The 20,778-nt window shown below is 44.5% G+C and overlaps 2 protein-coding genes across 13 annotated transcripts in view; one reads left to right on the top strand and one right to left on the bottom strand.

Annotated features, from left to right (window-relative positions):
* The window catches only part of LOC142663315 (membrane-spanning 4-domains subfamily A member 4D-like), a 120,663-nt gene that overhangs the window by 80,939 nt on the left and 18,946 nt on the right, over positions 1-20,778 (top strand). For 2 of the 8 annotated variants that reach the window (XM_075841911.1, XM_075841910.1), the window contains exon 1: positions 19,118-19,205. The exons of 4 other annotated variants lie outside the window; for them this stretch is intronic. In XM_075841911.1, the coding sequence (XP_075698026.1) occupies positions 19,179-19,205 (27 nt within the window). In that variant the 5' untranslated portion in view covers positions 19,118-19,178. Of the gene's footprint in view, positions 1-18,165; positions 18,213-19,117; positions 19,206-20,778 lie in introns of those variants that run through there. 2 more of the 8 variants (XM_075841915.1, XM_075841914.1) reach the window with 2 other exon arrangements.
* Positions 495-19,022, bottom strand: LOC142663312 (zinc finger protein 692-like). Of its 5 annotated transcripts, none has more exons than XM_075841903.1 (12): positions 18,950-19,022; positions 11,839-11,990; positions 11,718-11,749; positions 9,917-10,663; positions 9,547-9,759; positions 9,349-9,475; positions 7,750-7,905; positions 7,097-7,150; positions 5,661-5,739; positions 3,881-3,995; positions 2,013-2,112; positions 495-1,081 (listed from the first exon to the last, which is right to left on the bottom strand). In XM_075841903.1, exons 1-12 carry the CDS (start codon positions 18,953-18,955, stop codon positions 652-654), a joined length of 2,211 nt encoding a protein of 736 aa, XP_075698018.1. In that variant the 5' UTR covers positions 18,956-19,022; the 3' UTR covers positions 495-651. The 5 variants fall into 5 exon arrangements, with proteins under 5 accessions (XP_075698018.1, XP_075698016.1, XP_075698020.1 ...); XM_075841901.1 differs by lacking the exon at positions 18,950-19,022 and adding an exon at positions 18,775-18,924; XM_075841905.1 differs by lacking the exon at positions 18,950-19,022 and adding an exon at positions 18,775-18,924 and having other exon boundaries at positions 9,917-10,033.

The raw sequence follows: 20,778 nt of genomic DNA, 5'->3' as shown, positions 1-20,778 counted from the left end.
TCTCTGATGTCTTCTAGGACTGTATCCAACTTGGATACAGTTCACAAGTGCCCCAAGGGCGGTCCTAAGCCCTGCAAGTGTTCCCGATCTCGTGCGTAAACATTGCCAAACGCCTACCCCTTAGTCTTGATTGACAAGTGTATGTGCAAGATTTCGGTGTCGAACACAGCGGCATAACTGAACGGTGGAGCCATCAATCAAGACCAAGGGGAGACGTTTGGCGGGGTTTCGTTTCGAGAGCCGGAGCACTTGCAGAGTCTGATACCGACCTTGGGACACTTGCAAACTCATTTGCATATGCGATCAAAGTTCTTTTTCTCTGCACTGCTAAGCCCATCTGCGGCCACAAAAGTATGTTTGGACATGTGTTTAGGTCCCCTACCCGGCGCTGGTATTTGATTAGTAGCCCTAAAGCATCTGACAGACTCCATTTACTTTGCATAATGTACAGCACTGCATATAGTCGCCCATTAAAAAAAACTGAATGGTGTCTGTGAAAATAAAAACAGAAATGGTTTATTTGGTTTCATCCTTGATCAGTACAATCTGTCCTAAAATTTACACGCGGTCCTTCAATGAACGCTGGTTGTCATGATCGGCGCTCCTCTCCTGATACCATGCTCCATCTATAGTTGGTCTGTGGGGCAGATACTATAAGACAATCACCAGTGATATCCCGGTGTTCCCTGGAGTCTGGGCACCCTGCTGGGACACTTCCTGCACGCTCTCGGATAAGTCCAGGTATCCGGGGAAGAGAGTCTCTTCTCCACCCTCCGGAGTGGTTTGCGCCATAGTTTGGTCAGGGTTCTTTGACAGTCTTTCTGTGAGATCATTCTCACGGCTGTCTTCAGTCTGACATGCATCGTCCATGGGGGAAGCGATGCACCGGGAGTTGTCTTGGGGTCCTGTCTCTCGGGGGGCTGGATGCTTGCGACTCTTGTGAGCAGCAAGGTTATCTCTCTTCTCAAACTTCTGGCCGCAAATATCACAGGGGAACTTGTAGAAAGAATCGGCATCATGTTTCTTCATGTGCCAGTTGAGGGAAGCCTTCTGCCTGCAGGTGAAACCACAGAACTCACACCTAGAAAAAGAAGAGGGTAAAGCGTTTCCTCCTAAAATAATAAAATGAATAATAAGAAAATAAACAACAACTAGGAAAATAAATGAAGGAGTTGGGTGGAGTCTGTGTCTTGCAAAAATATTCAACCCCGCTAGAAAGCCAAAGATTTGTCTGCATTAAAAATGACATTTAAGGCCCTTTTACACCGGCAATTATCGGGCTGTTCACAGAACGCTCGTTCCCGATCATTGTCCTGTGTAAACGGCAGCGATCAGCCGATGAACGAACAAACGATCGTTGATCGGCTGATCGTATAGTTTACGCAGCATGAAATATTATCGTTGTCGGCAGCTCATCTCCCTGTGTAAACAACGACATGATGGAAATGTATGAGGACAAGCGATCGTAGTAATGATCGCTCATCCCCATACATAGCCCCTGGTGAAAGGAGGAAATGAGCGCCGATCAATGAGCGGTCTCATTGATCAGCACTCGTTATTATGGCCAAAATTGGCCGGCGTAACAGTCACCACCCCCACATAGGCCAATTTTATGCAGAGCTCTTGATATAGTGGACAGGTGACATTTACTGCAGTCTCAGCACTTTTCCGTTTTGAGTTTTTTATGTAAAAATAAATTGTGAACCACCTTTAGGTGGTTGGTTAGGAAGTTGGTAACATTTTCAGACACTATAGCAGCCATTACAATGCCCATAGTGATGTTACCCTGCTTTACGGACACCCTGCCATGTAGATTTGCAAGTAGTGCAGGGAATTGTGTGCCGACAAATGTTCTAATGACTATTTTCTTCTAGAATGTTATTTTTTCTGCTTGTAGTTGGCACAAAAAAATAACATGTTTAGCTCCGACTGTGAACTCAAAGTTATTATTATGCAGAACTGACATAATATAAATTAGCAGTCATGGGAGGTTAGCAGAACGAGGCACTTACTGAAGTGGCTTCTCCCCCGTATGAATACGCCGGTGTATGATGAGGTTACTACTGCTCCGGAACGCACGGGCACAGAATTCACAGATAAAGTCCCTCCGGTCTGAAAAGAAAACCGGTAGATAACATTTCCCCCCACAGATAAAGCCCCTGACTCAAATTGTCAAAGAGTTTGTCCAGGGTTAGAGAACCATAACTGTTTTCTTCCAAAAACAGCACCACACCTGTCCACAGGTTGTGTGTGCTATTGCAGCTCAGCTCCATTCACTTCAATGGAGCCAAGCTGCAATACCAAACACAACCTATGGACAGATGAGGCGCTGTTTTTGGAAGAAAGCAGCCATGTTTTTCCAAACCTGGACAATCCCTTTAAGTCCTGAACAGAAGAGCTGTCTATTTATTTAGTAATATGGAAATTGGGAATATATCACCGCATAACTGGGCAGATGTTTTGAGTCTGGAAAAGCTACCCACGGAGAGCTGTCATGGTGGCAATATTGATCAGCCATGTTTCTTACAAGTAGATACAATCAATAAATGGCTGCATGTTTAAAGGGGTTGTCCAGGTTTGGAAAAACATGGCTGCTATCTTTCAAAAACAGCGCCACACTTGTTCATAGGTTGAGTCTGGTATTGCAGCTTGGCTCGTTTAAAGTGAATGGAGCTGAGCTGCGATACCACACAACCTGTGGACAGGTGTGGCGCGGTTTTTGGATGAAAGCAGTTATGGTTCTCTAACCCTGGACAACCCCTTTAAGGGAAACGAAATTACTAAAAAAAAAAAAAAAATAGTCAAGGGCCTAAATTTCCCCCATCATCTGTCATCAGGGAAAGCCGCTCCTATACAAACTATATTCTCCGCTTCCTAAGGTTGATTTGTGCGTGCAGCTTAAGGGCATGCCCACACGTGCCGGATTTCCTCCGCAACTGTCCGCATCAATGCCGCACAGAATCTGCGTTGCAGATTCTGCGGCGGATCTGCCCAAAATGTGCAGTAAATTGATGCGGACTAGCTGCTGCGGACTGCGGTCAAAGTGCTTCCCTTCTCTCTATCAGTGCAGTAGAGAGAAGGGACAGCACTTTCCCTAGTGAAAGTAAACGAATTTCATACTTACCGGCCGTTGTCTTGGTGACGCGTCCCTCTTTCGGCATCCAGCCCGACCTCCCTGGATGACGCGGCAGTCCATGTGACCGCTGCAGCCTGTGATTGGCTGCAGCCGTCACTTAGACTGAAACGTCATCCTGGGAAACCGGACTGGAGGAAGAAGCAGGGAGTTCTCGGTAAGTATGAACTTCTATTTTTTGACAGGTTGCTGTATATTGGGATCGGTACTCACTATCCAGGGTGCTGAAACAGTTACTGACGATCGCTTAACTCTTTCAGCACCCTGGACAGTGACTATTTACTGACGTCTCCTAGCAACACTCCCGTAATTCCGGGAGCCCCATTGACTTCCTCAGTCTGGCTGTAGACCTAGAAATACATAGGTCCAGCCAGAATGAAGAAATGTCATGTTAAAAAAGCAAGATGCATCCGCAGCACACATAACATGTGCATGACAGCTGCGGACTTCATTGCGGAAATTAGAATCTCCATTGAAGTCAATGGAGAAATTCCGCCATGAGTCCGCAACCAGTCCGCCACTGGTCCGAAACAGACAGAGCATGCTGCGGACACCAAATTCCGCACCGCAGCCTATGCTCCGCAGCGGAATTTTCAGCCTCGTCTAAACGAAGCCTACTAAAAAGAAGTGTAAGTCAATGGACAAACGGCTCCGCTGCGGATTAATGCTGCGGAGTGTCCGCAGCGGAATTCAAGAGCAATTCCGCCACGTGTGGCTTTGCCCTTATAGTGAGAGTTCTGAACTTACCGCTGTGTCTTTTCTCATGTTCTTTGAGATGCTTCTTGAAGTTGAATGTCTTCCCACACTCCATCACTGAGCAGTGGAAGGTGCGCTGGTTCATGTGTTGATATTTTTGGTGATACTGAAAAATTATATGGAAATGAGAAATGAATACCTAAATGATGCTTTTAATATTGTTGTTATTTTGTCGGCTAGAAATGTGCAGTCTATACACAAAATGATCAAGGGTCCCCCAAAAGAAAGGGAATTGTCTCCACAGCGCCATCGATAGATGGAGCAGGTAACAAAAATCACAAATTAATATGTAACTTAAATTAAACCATAAATGTGGCTGACACCACCAGGTTTATCACGCCTCCCAAATGTACCAGAAACTAGTGGGACAGTCCCTGATGCCAGGCGATGTCCCGCTGTCCTGCGGAATGTCCCAATTTCAACTGTATCTGTGTCCTCAAGACGCAGATGAATACATTGGTGGAGCAGGGAGTCATTAGCTCCCTGCTCCACCATTCACCCTTTCATCCCTGCCATGAGCGGCTTGGCACAGACAGGATGAGACCTACAGAGCGATCTCCTCCATTCGTCGTGGGAACGCGGCAAGGTGAGTATTTTATTTTTAATTATTTTTAGGAGGCACTATGGGGGCCTCCTAAAACACACTGTATTTGTCTGTGACACTCAAGGGCTTCATACTGTGTGGGGGCAAGATACTGTTTGAGGGCACTATAAGGGCATGATACTGTGAGGGCGCTATAGGGGCATGATACTTTGTCGGAGTCACTAATGGGGCTTGATGGTGTGTGCGCGGGCAATGTGGGGCATGATGCTGTGTGTGGGGGCACTATGAGTGCATGATGCTGTGTGGGGCACTATGAGGGCATGATGCTGTGTGGGGCACTATGAGGGCATGATGCTGTGTGTGGGGGCACTATGAGGGCATGATGCTGTGTGGGGCACTATGAGGGCATGATGCTGTGTGGGGGCACTATGAAGGGAATGATGCTGTGTGGGGGCACTATGGAGACATGATACTGTGTGGGGGCATAATGTTGTGTGGGGGCACTAGAATTGTGTGCCATAAAAAGGGGGAACTATAAAAGTGTGGGGGCCTAAAAGGAGAGCACGATTACTGTATGGGGCACAAAGGGAATTGGTTGTGTATGAACAGTGATTGGGCGGGGTTAGAGGCGTAGCTTTACGGTAAAAAACAATTAACACGTCGTGCTGATGTGGTCAGCAAATTGAAACCGTGCATCATCCCTATACCAAGCTGGAACAAGAGCAGAATATATGCAGGAAGCTTTGTCATAGGGAATTACGGTATATCCAGGGTAAGAACTAATCAGCTTTTTTATTTTTTTACACAATTTTCACGCACACTAAAGGGGTTTTATGTAAGACTTCTAGTGATATAACGTGATATAAATAAGAAAAAGTTGACTCAAGAGGAAAAAAGGTTTTCTCTTGGATTCACACGTTGCGGTAGATGCGCCACACGGTCCAAAAAAAAATGTGCAATTTACCACAAACTGCTGCGGTTTTGCGATGCATACATTGGCTGTGCGGTTTTGCGATGCATACATGGACTGTGCGGTTTTTACAAGTGGTACACATTACAAACATGTTTTTCACCTGTTAAAAGTGTGTGGTCAATAACTGAATCGCCCAATGCCTGCAAGGCAATCGGCTTTTGTCCACTCAGCGCACTACCGCAACGTGTGAACACAGTCCTAACACCTCCCCCCACAAGTTGTTGAGGCAGACCGTGTCTGTCTATTGTACTCACATTCAGGTATTGCCTCTTGGAAAAGATCTTCCCGCAGTCGTCATATTCACACATTAACAGCTCCTGTGGTGTGGCTTTCCTGCAGAATATACAGCCGCCTATTACATACAGCCATATATACACAGCGGGCGAGATTTCTAAAGACTGGCGCAAAGTAAAGGGGAGAAGTTGCCCATAACAACCAATCGTACGGTCTCTTATGTTCGAAAGGACCTATGAAAAATGAGAGCTGGATTCTGATTGGTTTCTAAATGCCACTGCTTTACTTTTCCTTTGCAGCAAGTTTTGAAAAAGTTTAAAAAAAAAAAAAAAAAAAACTTTCCCCCCTAAAGCATTGTACATTTTTTTAATAATAAACATAATTGGTATCGCCGAGTCCGTAAAAGTCGGAACTATTACAATATAACATTATTTACCACACACGGTGAATGCTGTAGGAAAAAAAGCCAAATATGTTCGTTTCTCCTGGCTCTGATATCAACAATGTGTATAAACTCGGGCCACAGCAGGTAAAATAAATTGGGTTTGTAAGCGGCACGCCAAACACTCTCGCCCAACCCTGGGTTTCACCCTTCAATTAGACATGTCACACAAGCCCCAGAGGAAGCGAAAGCCAGGGTCGGGCAAGAGTGTTTGGAGTGCCACTTACGAACTCTTAGGGCCTGTTCACATCAGCGTTCGCTTTCCGTATCGGGGTTCCGTCTGAGGTTTCTGTCAGGTGAACCCCGCAACGGAAAGTCAAACTGAAACCACAGCTTCCGTTTCCGTCACCCTTGATCTCAATGGTGACGGAAACATTGCTAATGGTTTCCGTTCGTCACCATTCCGGCAGGTTTCCGTTTTTTCCGACGGAATCAATAGCGGAGTCGACTCCGCTATTGATTGTCGTTAAAACGGAAACCTGCCGGAATGGTGACGAACGGAAACCATTAGCAATGTTTCCGTTACCATTGATATCAATGGAAACGGAAGCTGTGGTTTCAGTTTGACTTTCCGTTGCGGGGTTCACCCGACGGAAACCTGCCACGGACCCCGGAACAGAAAGCCAACGATGATGTGAACAGGACCTTATCGTTTTTACCTATTTGATGCTTTTATTCATTGTTATTTTTGGGAGTATGGATTTAACCTAGCGTGGAGCGAACAGTTTCTAGAGGGTGATGCACGATGTCTCTTTTTTTCCACCTACTAAAGATATAAGATCTTGTCCTACCAGGAGTTTTGAACGTGGAGAGACTGTACGGAGCTCTGTGGAACTACAGGGAGAAGAATAACCATCTATACCCTCGCTGGATCGCGGACTGTCTCCTGCATTTTACTAGGGGAGAGTGTCCATACCGATTACAAGTTGGGCTGTTTAACCAGTGCCGTCTGAGCGGTAAAATTGTGCGGTGTTTTATTTTATGTAAAAAAGAGCCGATTCTGAAGTCACTTACCGGATCCTCTTCTTACATATTTGTGCCAGTTCTTCATCTACAAGAGATTTTCGCCTGGAAAGGACATATTAAAGAAAAATATATTTTTATAAAATTCTGTTTCCGGTCACTTCTGGGGTTTTCTGGAGGCACAAAAAAACCTGACGCTGCTCTTTTAGTATATAAGTTAAGCACTTACTAAATAGTTTTATATTACCAAAGAAGCCGTGATACCCGAAAAAGAGCAGCGGTCACAAAATCCAAAAAGTTACTGGGTTTTAGAAAGCTGCGACGTGTCGTGACAACTGCACGTCATAGGGAGCTGTCTCCCCTTCTCTTACGTGTCGGCGCGTCATTGGAAATGGGCAGGACGGCATGCTACAGAGGTGGTGGGAGGCCGGGAAAAACAAAATTACGCATACACATATGGAAGGGGGAGGTAGCTCCCTGCGAAAAAAAAAAACGAAACTTCTATGATCACGTGACCGCTCTACCGTTTGGGCGATCCGGTCATCTTTGGCAATATAAACTATTTAAAAAGTGCTCTACATTTATATTAAATGACTGCCAAACTCCATACAGTGAAAGGACAGCTGGGATCTCACATCAATGTAACTTAGCATCAGGACCACAGACGGGCATGGAGGAGCACCAGCGCGTGAGTTTTCACCTACCGGCTTGTCTTCTGACCTCTGCATTGGCTGCTCTGTGGCTCCCATTCCTCATTTCCATGTGTTTCCGTTTCAGCATTCTGCTCCTCCTCCCCCATTGCGCTTGACATCTCTCCGCTCTCACTTTGTGGCTCCTTCTGTTCTACAAGATCAGTTAATCTATAAGGAAAAACAACAGGTAGAGAGAATATATAGACGGAGTCTCCCATGAAACGTGTTCACACTGGGGCTGGTGTGCGTGGTTTCTTTATTACTTCATAGTGATCAGTGATCTCCTCTCTACCATTTTTTGCTCGCCCTTCGCCAACAATAAAGATCAGCGGTGTTCCCTTTCAGTTTTTGGCGTGAGTGAGCGGGGACTTTACGGACATTGGCACTGTAGCCACTAAGCTGGGTGACCCAAAACAGCACCAGATACATTTTGCTGCAGTGCTGAAATGATTTAGTTGTGCAGCGTACATTGTATATAATCTTATTATACAGCATCCAAATAAATCCCACAGACAAAATGTATGTATGTATGAATAGAGTGGCTGCCATGCTGTATCTCTGTAACTACCCAGACATTGAATGGAGCGATAGTGCGCTCCATTCAATGCAAATTTGTAAAAACATGTGAACTGTACAGACTGTATACTCCAGCGGTATTCTACCTGTGCCTTACCAGCATAATCAACCAATGACTTGTAGCGCATGATGGGAGTTTTTGTTTTTAACAGCGGGAGAGCAACAGTTTGAAGAACACTGCCGAACATCATAGTATTGCACATTATCCTTCTCAGACCCCTCACCTCAGTCCCAAGCATGGCTTCCCTCTCCTCAGTCCCCAGCATGGCTTCCCTCTCCTCAGTCCCAAGAATGGCTTCCCACTCCTCAGTCCCAAGCATGGCTTCCCTCTCCTCAGTCCCCAGCATGGCTTCCCTCTCCTCAGTCCCCAGCATGGCTTCCCTCTCCTCAGTCCCCAGCATGGCTTCCCTCTCCTCAGTCCCCAGCATGGCTTCCCACTCCTCCTCATAAATGTGTGATAGGTGCAGGTCCCAGCTCTAGGAACCGCACCTATGTGGAAAACTGGGGTCTCCCAACACCTGTGCCACCTAGTGAGACGGCCATCGGCCGCCACATCCAGGCAGAGAATAAATATGAGTTCTATGGGAGTTAGAGACAGTCGAGCAAGCGAGTATCTTTAAAGTGTAACTAAAGTTTTAAAAAACTTTTGACATGTTATAGTGACTTGTCCGAAATTTTGATTGGTGGAGGTCTAAGCACTGAAACCCCCACCAATCATTAAAACAAAGCGGCAGAAGCGCTCGGTGTGAGATGTGCCGCTTTTTTCTGATCGTTTTTTTCTTGGCTCTCCTCTAAACCGTGTACGGGCTCAATAGAAAATCTATGAGTCCGTAGTGTTGTGCCGATTAGAAACAAGGCAGCACAACACTCACCCAAGTGCTTGTGCCGCCTTGTTTTAGCGATCAGTGGGAGTCTCAGTGCTCGGACCCCCAACTATCAAAAACATTTGACATGTCACTATGACATGTCAAGAGTTTTTTAAAAAAAAGTTTAGTTACCCTTTAAGCATCTAATTTTTGCATAGTTGTCCCTTACCCTTCAAGGTTCTCGAAAGGTGTTTTTTGTCTGGTAACATCTTCTGGTAAGGACTCTTGTATGTGGCTTTTCTTTTTGGATAAATCGGTATTTGGAGGTAATCCAAGAGGTATATCAATATCTTGGCCTACAGGAAAAACATTTCTTTAGAAATCATTTCCATTCAGACATATACTAGAATTGGTGACTGTCTTGTACCTTTCAGGTCACGGCTAGCATTGTCCTCACTGGTAGGCTGAACTTTGGAATGAGATACTTGTTCCGTTCCATCTATTTTTGTGTGATAACCCTTGCTACCACGAGGAGACCTTCTACAAGGAAAGGACAACGCGGCCTTTGGTCCAGTCATTAAGGCTTGTTGGTAGGACTGTGACAGCTGATTATGAGCTCTCGGATATCTGCATGCCCGACCTTAGAGGAAGGTTGAACGGAAAAAAAAAAAAAAAGGATGGAAGATGAAAGTTGGATAAGTTGAGATTTGTGAAGAACTTCTGATATGGAATACGAAACATCGAGGGAAAACTCATTATTGGAATATAGACCATTAAGACGGTCTATTATCCCTTACCAGAAGTGGAGGCTTCAGGCCTTTTCTTTGCTGGCTCCATGGTGATGCTCTCCTGTGTATCTTCAGATACCTCAACACCCTGAGGACTTGTATCTTCATCTTCTGTTTCTCCAACCTCTGTTGTGGAGAGAACTAGTATTTCATGTCCTATACTTTGGCACAAACCCTCATCGGTTACGAGTTCCTCCTGATTTTTATCTGCACTGGTCTTCAGTGGCCATTCATTTCCAGGGATCATGAGCAGTCCCTCTTCTGATATGCTCTCGGTTATGCTCCCAGAATCAATAGATTGTTCTGGCTGAACATTAACGTTGTCTGGACTCATATTAGGACTTGCATCGGTCCTGGACTGTTTCTCAGATAAACTTTCCTGTACAGCAGTGGCATATGGCTCTATCTCAGTTCTCTGTAGGCTTAGCTGGTTCTCTGTATTAATCACTTGTCCCACCTCTGCTGGTATCTCAGGGACATTTTCCGGTCCCATTGTCCTGTTTTGTTGCATGGGTGACAGGTCTGGGACATCCGTGTTATCATCAAGCCCCGCACTGCAATCATGTGGGTGCCAATGAAACTGATGATCGTCTTTGCAACCCCATAACAGAAGCGGGGTTTCAGGGGCCTCGGTTGAACATGGTTGTGCTAAGATGGTAGGGGGAGACTGACAGTTTCTGCCATGTTGGTGACATAAGAAAGCCAAGCGATGGAGAGTTTGGACAGACACAGACAACAGGGTGATTGCTTTTGGAACTATTTCACAGAAAAAAATATATATAAGAGGCATATGAGAAAACACTTAATCTCTTCAAATAATTTATTTTTAAACCTTTTTTATATCCAAGAAGGATTCAGTCTGCTTTAAGTGTAAGGGCTCATTCAGACACGCGTGTAAGTAGTCAGTGTGACGTCCGTTAAAACAACGGTTGTCACACGGACTCATGTATTTCAATGGGGCCGTTCACACGACCGTTGTTTCAATGGAACGTGTGAAGGGTCCGTGAAAGAATAGGACAGGTCCTATTTCCTTGCCTTTCACACATCCCTCTATAGACTCTAGTCTATGGGGTTCCGTAACAACACGACCCGCACGGGTGCACCTTGGATATGAAAAACGGCAGTTTTTCCATGTCCGATGTTGCCCACGCTTGTCTGAATGTAGCGTAAAGGGGAAGTGACATGGATTCTCTGAAACTATATCTGGTAGATCTCTTCTAGCTGATAAAATATAAAAGGTGTTTGACAATATGTGATGAACACAGCTCCCCTCCGCCTCCTCCCTGCACAAGGACCTCTGCACATGTCACAGAGCATGCCCACAGCACTCTAATAGAAATCATATCATCTCAATTTCTGACTGAAGTTTCCTAAGTCCGGGTGCGTGCTATAAAACAAATCTCAGCACTGCCGTACACAGACAAGAGCAGTAGTGCTTAGGACGCGAATACAGTTGAACCCAATGGTGGAGCAGGGAGCCTTCAAAAAAATGTGCTATTTAGATAAAAAAATAAATTTATGCCTGTCAGCAGTTTTTGCTTCAACTATAAACCTTAATATTAATTTATTATTTTGATTTATTGGGTTAATTTATTGCTATTTTTTAAATTTACATTTTGCTATTTGTGTTTAGATCTTTATTATTAGAAAGAATGGTAGTTTTGAATTGATTCAACGGGGGAGTTGGGTGCAACTTGCTTCATCTGCCTAGGGCACCAAAATGCCTGTCCCGGCTGTGGTACGTTGACACTATTAAAACTAGATTTTAACCACGCCTGGAAGACTTTCAGAAACACACAATACTTCTTACCTGGAGTTCCAGGGCTGGTAGTTGTCCTGTAACTGTGGAGAAAAGAAGAAAGTGTTGTCAGGCCAGTAATAGTTCAAGAATGAAAAAAACGGTGCAATGGCGGACAGGCATCTATACTGACCTGTCCAGCAAGAATTTGGCAAGCTGAGAGTGCAGAGAAAAGCCCAAATGATCTTTCAGGGCACACCATTCATCTAGGTGAGAGCCAAGACGGACTCGGCACTTCCCTCTCTGAGCATCTAGAAGACGCCGCTTCTCACGCCGAGCAGCTTCCTGGAAGAACATGGATATTTGTAAGTTTGGCCCAATAATCCCCTCACTTTTATACAACACGAGTGTAATACCTATTGATTTATTTAATGCATACACTGTAAGGCCAGATTCACGCGAACGAGTGCAAACTCGGATGTGAAAAACTGCACTTTCTCATGTCCGCGTTGCCCCCGTACGGGTCCCGTTTTCACAGATCACCTTAGACTTGAGTGTATCGAGGGATCCGTGAAAACTTAAGAAAACGGGACATCTATTTTTCAACAGACCCTTCACATAGTCCGTTAAAACAACGGCCGTGTGAACGGCCCCATTGAAATACATGCGTCCGTGCGCCGACAGTCTGAATTCGACCTAAATGCTAGATTCACAGTTCTTACATAATGTAGAGTACCCATTGTGCAGCTATTGTTTTAACAGAGGTTTCCCCAATGCCACTTACTCACCTAAGCATACATAAGGCTCCCACAAACATTCTCCCCTTAAATTTGGGATACTCAATACAACATTTACTTATAAAGAGGACCGGTCACTAGGTCATATAAGTTGAACTGGTTTACTGACCTGAATAGTGCGGTCTCCCTGATTCCAGCGCTGTTTTTCTTTTTTTCCTGGGCCCTCCCATTCCAGAGATATGACCCACTGTTGTGTTGGCTCCCACTATGCTTATTTGATTAAGTTAGCCAACAGGGCGTGAACTACCCTCAAGCTACCTCGCGCTGATTGGTCAGCATCAGAGGCAGGTAAGCTAGCTCCACCCCCTTGTCCAACTACAGCAAATGAGCATAGGGAGGGCCAATCAGCAAACACTCTTACACGGCTCACGTCGGGCCATGTAAGAGGACCCTCAGCTGAGAGCAGGACTAGGTATGTACTGGTCTGCAGCCTATGAATGTAAACGAGTGCTTTCATTCACGGACAGCAAACTAATGCACTGAAGAGGTATTGAAACATAAATGGGGAATTTATTAACGACTATTCCATATTGGTACAATAATTTGCTAATTTTTGCTGTTTTATGGCATAGAATTTGCCGCATATTACGCGAACATAGTTCAGTTTAAGACTAGAATATGAAACACCATTCTTAATAATATTCCCTAAAGTATATTAGACAGCTGTAAAAATTTGTATCATACTATAATCAACCTATACTGACCTAAAACTGGAAAAACCCTTTAATTCGTAGCCAAATTCCTTAGGGTAACTTGATGACCCCGTTTGATGCTGTACACTTACTGGTGACCTGCTGGTTAGATCACTCTACCTGGCGGCTCAGAAGGCACATATTCTCTCTTTGCTAACCTAGTAGATTAGATTTATACAAGAACCCTAAATACAGCCATACAAAAGTATTACCTAACTTTGCCCAACTTTACCTAATGTGCTGACATGAGTAGAGAGATATAATCCTAGCAGGAATATATGGGCACTACTATGTTGGCATTGTGATAATAATTTATGCTAGTGTTATTTGGGCACTGTATGGCATGATTATATGGAGACTATGGGAAGATTAGGGCATTGTAAGGAATTGGTCAGAAGTATCACTTTGGGCACTGTATGGTACTAGTATTTGATCATTTTCTGGCACTGCTGTTTGAGCATTGTACAGTGGATACGGCTTGTCACCGTTATGGATTGTGTATGGGAGTAAGCACTATTACTTGTGGATCATCTACCACTGTTATTTGGCCAGTGTATAGCTGTGGAAGATATTATTCATGGACTGTTGTGGCAGTTTATGGCAATAGCCATGATAATTTGGGAACGGATGGGCATGGTTATATGGGCATTGCATGGCAGTAGGGGCTATTATCTGAAGAATACTTGGCAATAAACGGCAATAGACACTTAAATTTGGGCAGTGCACGACAAAATTATTTCCGTCGAGGATTGTTTAGAATGGTTATTTGGAAAGTTTGCCACTTTCGAAAATGAAGACCGTGTGGCACTGTATAGAAGTATTATTGAGTAACTGTGTGGCACTGTATAGAAGTATTATAGAGTAACTGTGGCACTGTATAGAAGTAATATTGTGTAACTGTATGCCACAATATATAAGTATCATTGAGTAACTGTGTGGCACTGTATAGAAGTATTATTGAGTCACTGTGTGCCACTGTATAGAAGTATTATTGAGTCACTGCATGGCACTGTATAGAAGTATTATTGAGTAACTGTGTGGCACTGTATAGAAGTATTATTGAGTAACTGTGTGGCACTGTATAGAAGTATTATTGAGTTACTATATAGCACTGTATAGAAGTATTATTGAGTAACTGTGTGGCACTGTATAGAATTATTGAGTCACTGTGGCACTGTATAGAAGTATTATTGAGTCACTGCGTGGCACTGTATAGAAGTATTATTGAGTAACTGTGGCACTGTATAGAAGTATTATTGAGTAACTATGGCACTGTATAGAAGTATTATTGAGTCACTGTGTGGCACTGTATAGAAGTATTATTGAGTAACTATGGCACTGTATAGAAGTATTATTGAGTCACTGTGTGGCACTGTATAGAAGTATTATTGAGTCACTGTATAGAAGTATTATAGAGTAACTGTGGCACTGTATAGAAGTAATATTGTGTAACTGTATGGCACAATATATAAGTATCATTGAGTCACTGCGTGGCACTGTATAGAAGTATTATGGAGTCACTGCGTGGCACTGTATAGAAGTATTGAGTAACTGTGTGGCACTGTATAGAAGTATTATTGAGTAACTGTGTGGCACTGTATAGAAGTATTATTGAGTTACTATATAGCACTGTATAGAAGTATTATTGAGTCACTGCATGGCACTGTATAGAAATATTATTTAGTAACTGTGGCACTGTATAGAAATATTATTAAGTAACTGTATGGCGCTCTATAAAAGTATTATTGAGTAACTGTGGCACTGTACAGAAGTAATATTGTGTAACTGTATGGCACAATATATAAGTATTATTGAGTCACTGCGTGGCACTGTATAGAAGTATTATTGAGTCACTGCGTGGCACTGTATAGAAGTATTATTGTGTAACTGTGTGGCACTGTATAGAAGTATTGAGTAACTGTGGCACTATATATAAGTATTATTGAGTAACTGCGTGGCACTGTACAGAAGTATTATTGAGTAATTGTGTGGCACTGTACAGAAGTATTAGAGTCACTGTATAGAAGTATTTTTGAGTCACTGTATGGCGCTCTATAAAAGTATTATTGACTAACTGTGGCACTGTATAGAAGTAATATCGTGTAACTGTATGGCACAATTTATAAGTATTATTGAGTCACTGCGTGGCACTGTATAGAAGTATTATTGAGTCACTGTGTGGCACTGTATAGAAGTATTATTGAGTCACTGTGTGGGACTGTATAGAAGTATTATTGAGTCACTGTGTGGGACTGTATAGAATTATTGAGACATGGTATGGCACTGTATAGAAGTATTATTGAGTCACTGTGTGGCACTGTATAGAAGTATTATTGAGTAACTATGGCACTGTATATAAGTATTATTGAGTCAGTGTGGCACTGTGTAGAAGTATTATTGAGTCACTGTGTGGCACTGTATAGAAGTATTATTGAGTAACTATGGCACTGTATAGAAGTATTATTGAGTTACTGTGGCTGTAAAGGATCTGCCAGACACAGCTCCTAAGTCTGAGAGAGTGACACGATCTTCTACCAGCTAGCTCCCGTCCTCTATTTATACCTGCATTTCCTGCTCCTCCTTTGCCTTATTGACCTTGCTTAATTTTGACCCTGGCTTTACGGACTACGCTCCTGCTCTGCGATTGGTACCACGTACACTCCTGGTTTGACTCGGCTCGTTCAGTACTCTTGTTGCTCACTGTGTTGCCGTGGTCAACTGCCCCATTTCCCTTAGCTTCTGTGTACCCTTGTCTGTTTGTCTGTCTTGCACTTACTGAGCGTAGGGACCGTCGCCCAGTTGTACGCCGTCGCCTAGGACGGGCCGTTGCAAGCAGGCAGGGACTGAGTGGTGGGTAGATTAGGGCTCACCTGTCTGTCTCCCTACCCCATCATAACAGCAGAGCCAGGAAAGAATCACAGGCAAAGGAGGAGCAGGAAATGAAGGTATAAATAGACAGAGGGCGGGAGCTAGCTCCGTCTGACCAGGCTGCGATAGGCTCTCCCACTCCTCAGCCTCCCAGCCTGACTGGTAGAAGATCGTGTCACTCTCTCAGACTTAGGAGCAGGTGCAGACTGATTACTCACGGGCGTCGCCACAGAAGCTGTGTCTGACAGATCCTTTACAGTGGCACTGTATAGAAGTATTATTGAGTCACTGCATGGCACTGTATAGAAGTATTATTGAGTCACTGCATGGCACTGTATAGAAGTATTATTGAGTCACTGCATGGCACTGTATAGAAGTATTATTGAGTCACTGCATGGCACTGTATAGAAGTATTATTGAGTAACTGTGTGGCACTGTATAAAAGTATTATTGAGTCACTGTGTGGCACTGTATAGAAGTATTATTGAGTCACTGCATGGCACTGTATAGAAGTATTATTGAGTCACTGCATGGCACTGTATAGAAGTATTATTGAGTCACTGTATAGAAGTATTATTGAGTCACTGCGTGGCACTGTATAGAAGTATTATTGAGTCACTGTGTGGGCACTGTATAGAAGTATTATTGAGTAACTGTGTGGCACTGTATAGAAGTATTATTGAGTCACTGCATGGCACTGTATAGAAGTATTATTGAGTCACTGCATGGCACTGTATAGAAGTATTATTGAGTCACTGTATAGAAGTATTATTGAGTCACTGTGTGGCACTGTATAGAAGTATTATTGAGTCACTGTGTGGGCACTGTATAGAAGTATTATTGAGTCACTGTGTGGCACTGTATAGAAGTATTATTGAGTCACTGCATGGCACTGTATAGAAGTATTATTGAGTCACTGCATGGCACTGTATAGAAGTATTATTGAGTCACTGTATAGAAGTATTATTGAGTCACTGTGTGGCACTGTATAGAAGTATTATTGAGTCACTGTGTGGGCACTGTATAGAAGTATTATTGAGTAACTGTGTGGCACTGTATAGAAGTATTATTGAGTCACTGCATGGCACTGTATAGAAGTATTATTGAGTCACTGTGTGGCACTGTATAGAAGTATTATTGAGTCACTGTGTGGCACTGTATAGAATTATTGAGACACGGTATGGCACTGTATAGAAGTATTATTGAGTCACTGTATAGAACTGTCTGGCACGGTTATTTTGGCATGTTACACAGGAGGGTGTAATGCGGTTGAATTTATCTGTATTGGGCCAAATTCAGACAAACGTGGGGAAACTCTGACATGAAAAACTAAGATTTTTCACGTCCGAGTTGCACCCGTGCGGGTCCCGTTTTCACGGATTCCCGTAGACTTGGAGGGTTCCGTAAAAACTGAAGAAAATAGGACACGTTCTATTTTTCAACCGACCCTTCACGCGGTCCATCTAAACAACAGCCGTTGTTGAAATACAGGAGTCCGTGTGACGTGGTTTCAACGGCCGTCACACTGACGTATACTACGGTTGTCTGAAATCGGCTTTAGGGTGCGCCCTCGCGTTAAAATATTCTGCAATGGAAGAACTAGAGGAATCTTTTTCCCATAGACATATACTGTAGTTTTCCGCAGCGGAAATACAATGCAGGTTTGCCACGTGTAAGCGCAGCCTTACATCCGCAATGTAAAAACCTTCCGTGGTTCTACGGAACTGGACTTGTTTAACCTGGTAATAGCTGCGCAGCCAAAATCCGCAGCGCAAGACCGCGGCAATCAGATTAAAAATACGCACGGTGGGAAATAGCCGCACGGCAAAAAGACAGTGCCAATTCAGCACGTGTGATGTTACTGTACCTCTAGGCTACGTTCACACGGGACAGATACGCTGCATAAAAGTACACAACGTATTCGCCCTGGACGCCGCAAGGAATTCCGGACGAAAAACCACACCAAATTGTGATGCAGCTTTTCGGCCAGAAGGTCCGCTGCGGGAAAAAAAGCAGGTAAAAAAAAATAAAAAAAAATCAGATACTTACCCGAAGTCATGGCGACACGTCCCTCTGCCGTCCTGCAGCCCGGCCTCCTGGGACGACGTTTCATCCCATGTGTCCGCTGCAGCCTGTGATTGGCTGCAGAAGTCACATGGGATGATACATCACCCCTGGAGGACGGGCTGGCGACAGGAGCGGAGATCTGGGTAGGTATAAGATTTGTTTACATCTCATCCACAATTAATTCCGTTGCGAAAAATCTGCATCATTATTAACGCTACATGTGAACACGGCCTTACAGACAAACTGCACAATGGAAAGCACAGAGTATCATCGATCACCTCACGAGGAATGATTTTAGATTGATGGCCGATGACATAATACAAGGACGGGTCAGGACTGAAATTAAAGTGCTGGAATTAAATGTTGTGCTTTTTTTTTTTAACCATTTCATAACAGCAGCGGCTGCGTACATGCCCTTCAGCGCTCCTTATGGAGTGAATTTCCATGGGCGCTAATATCTGACGCACCTTATATCTCATGGTGCGCTGTTTTGGGGTCCATTGACCTCTATGGAGAGTGTTCATTCACAGACTGAGCAACTTTGTCACCCCGAAGGAAATAAACGGCGCAGACTGTACAACTCAATGCTATAGGAAGCAACAGAGTTTATAAGAGACCCTCAGCAAATAGCGCCGTGATGTCACACTAACACGAACTTAGCACACACGTGCTCCCAGGCGCTGAGGATCACGGGAAGGCACCTACAATGTCTGCTGGGACTTCTAGTGCTCCAGCCAGAGACCCACAGCCACCAAAACGTCCTCTAATTTTGCTCTCAGACCATATAGATTTATGCATCAGTGACGTCACGAACCCAGGAATGACCGGGTCCTGGCGGCCACCGTAAAGCAGCTGCACGCTGAAACCCCGCAACGCTCACCTGCATTGCCCTTTTAAGAGGGGGGTCCACCACTTCACGGCCCGGCGCTGCTCTCAGCTCGTTGTTGATTAGGTTTACTGACGTCATTATATGGGCGTGAGCTAACGTGCGACGCCTCCTGTCACGTGTTTACGGAACGCGCCCAAGCAGTGCCATTTTAACTCAGGGAAACCCTGTTCCACTGCCAGGAGTATGAGAGTTGGCAGCTTGTCAAAAATGACATGAAAATATGATGAAAATCCATGTTATGACAAATGTATGTATGTTAGAATTGATATTTGCAGCCAGTACAGAGATACCTAACATAGATATAGTTATGCACACTACGGGCATCTGTGGCAGGCGCACAGTGTTATGCTTTGCTATATAGGCATACAGTGGCATATGTCCCCAATAGGTAGGCTCCTATAGCAAAATAATCTAAAACGCACAATATACATATTTTTTTACTATATAATAGCGCAGTTTACTATGATATTGTATAAAGCAAAAAAAACAACGCATACCAGCTCGCTATACATCACACCTCACAACTTTCAATTATTGTAAAGACTGACAACAAATGTGAAGCGCAGTGCCGGAAAATTATTTTCTTGTTAAGCCACGCCTCTAACCCCGCACAATCGCCACCCATACACACCCACTTCAGCCCACACAGTATCATTCCCTCATAGTGTTTCCCCACAGTGTAGAGCCCCACCAAATAGTATAATGCCCCCATAGCTGCCCCACACACAGTATAATGCCCATATCAGGGGCATAACTATAGGGGTGCAAAGGAATCCCTGGAGCCTAAGGAGGCCCAAAAGGTCCTTCTGCCCTATATAAGACAAGTATGATGAATGACATGTAACAATTGGGGATGCCCTGTAACAGATTTTGCATTGAGGCCCAGGAGTTTAAAGTTACGACTCTGGCCCCTATAGGGCCTCCCACACACAGTATAATGCCCCCATAGCTGCCCCGCCCACAGTATAATGCTCCTATAGTGCCTCCCCACACAGTATAGTGCCCCCCACACAGTATAATGCCCCCATAGCTGCCCCGCCCACAGTATAATGCTCCTATAGTGCCTCCCCACACAGTATAGTGCTCCCCACACAGTATATTGCCTCTCACACAGTATAATGCCCCCATAGTACCTCTCCAGACAGTATAATTCCCCCATAGTGCCTCTCACACAGTATAATGCCCCCATAGTGCCTCTCCACACAGTATAATGCCCTCATAGTACCTCTCCACACAGTATAATGCCCCCATTGTACCTCCCCACACAGTATAATGCCCCCATAGTGCCTCCCCACACAGTATAATGCCCCCATAGTGCCTCCCCACACAGTATAATGCCCCTATAGTACCTCTCCACACAGTAAAATGCTCCCATAGTGCCCCCCACACAGTATAATGCCTCATCGTGCCCCCCACACAGTATAATGCTCCCATAGCTGCCCCTATACAGTATTATGCCCCATAGCTGCACCCACACATTATAATGCCTCCGTAGCTCCCACACAGTATAATGCCCCATAGCTGCCCAACACAGTATAATGCCCCCATATCTGCCCCCAAAGAGTATAATGCCCTGCTAGATGCCCCCCACATCCCGTATAATGCGCCCATAGTTCCCCGACAGAGTGCAATGTCCCAATAGCTGCCCCCGCGCAGTATAATACCCCCATAGCTGCCCCCCACATCCAGTATAATGCCTCCATAGCTGCTCCCACACAGTATAATGCCCTTATAGCTTCCCCTACACAGTATAATGTCCCCATAGCTGCCGCACACATCTAGTATAATGCCCTCATAGTGCTCCCACAGAGTACAATGCC

This window comes from Rhinoderma darwinii, chromosome 11, assembly GCF_050947455.1.
Source record: "Rhinoderma darwinii isolate aRhiDar2 chromosome 11, aRhiDar2.hap1, whole genome shotgun sequence".
NCBI lineage: Eukaryota > Metazoa > Chordata > Amphibia > Anura > Rhinodermatidae > Rhinoderma > Rhinoderma darwinii.
This window is presented reverse-complemented; position numbering and strand designations above follow the sequence as displayed.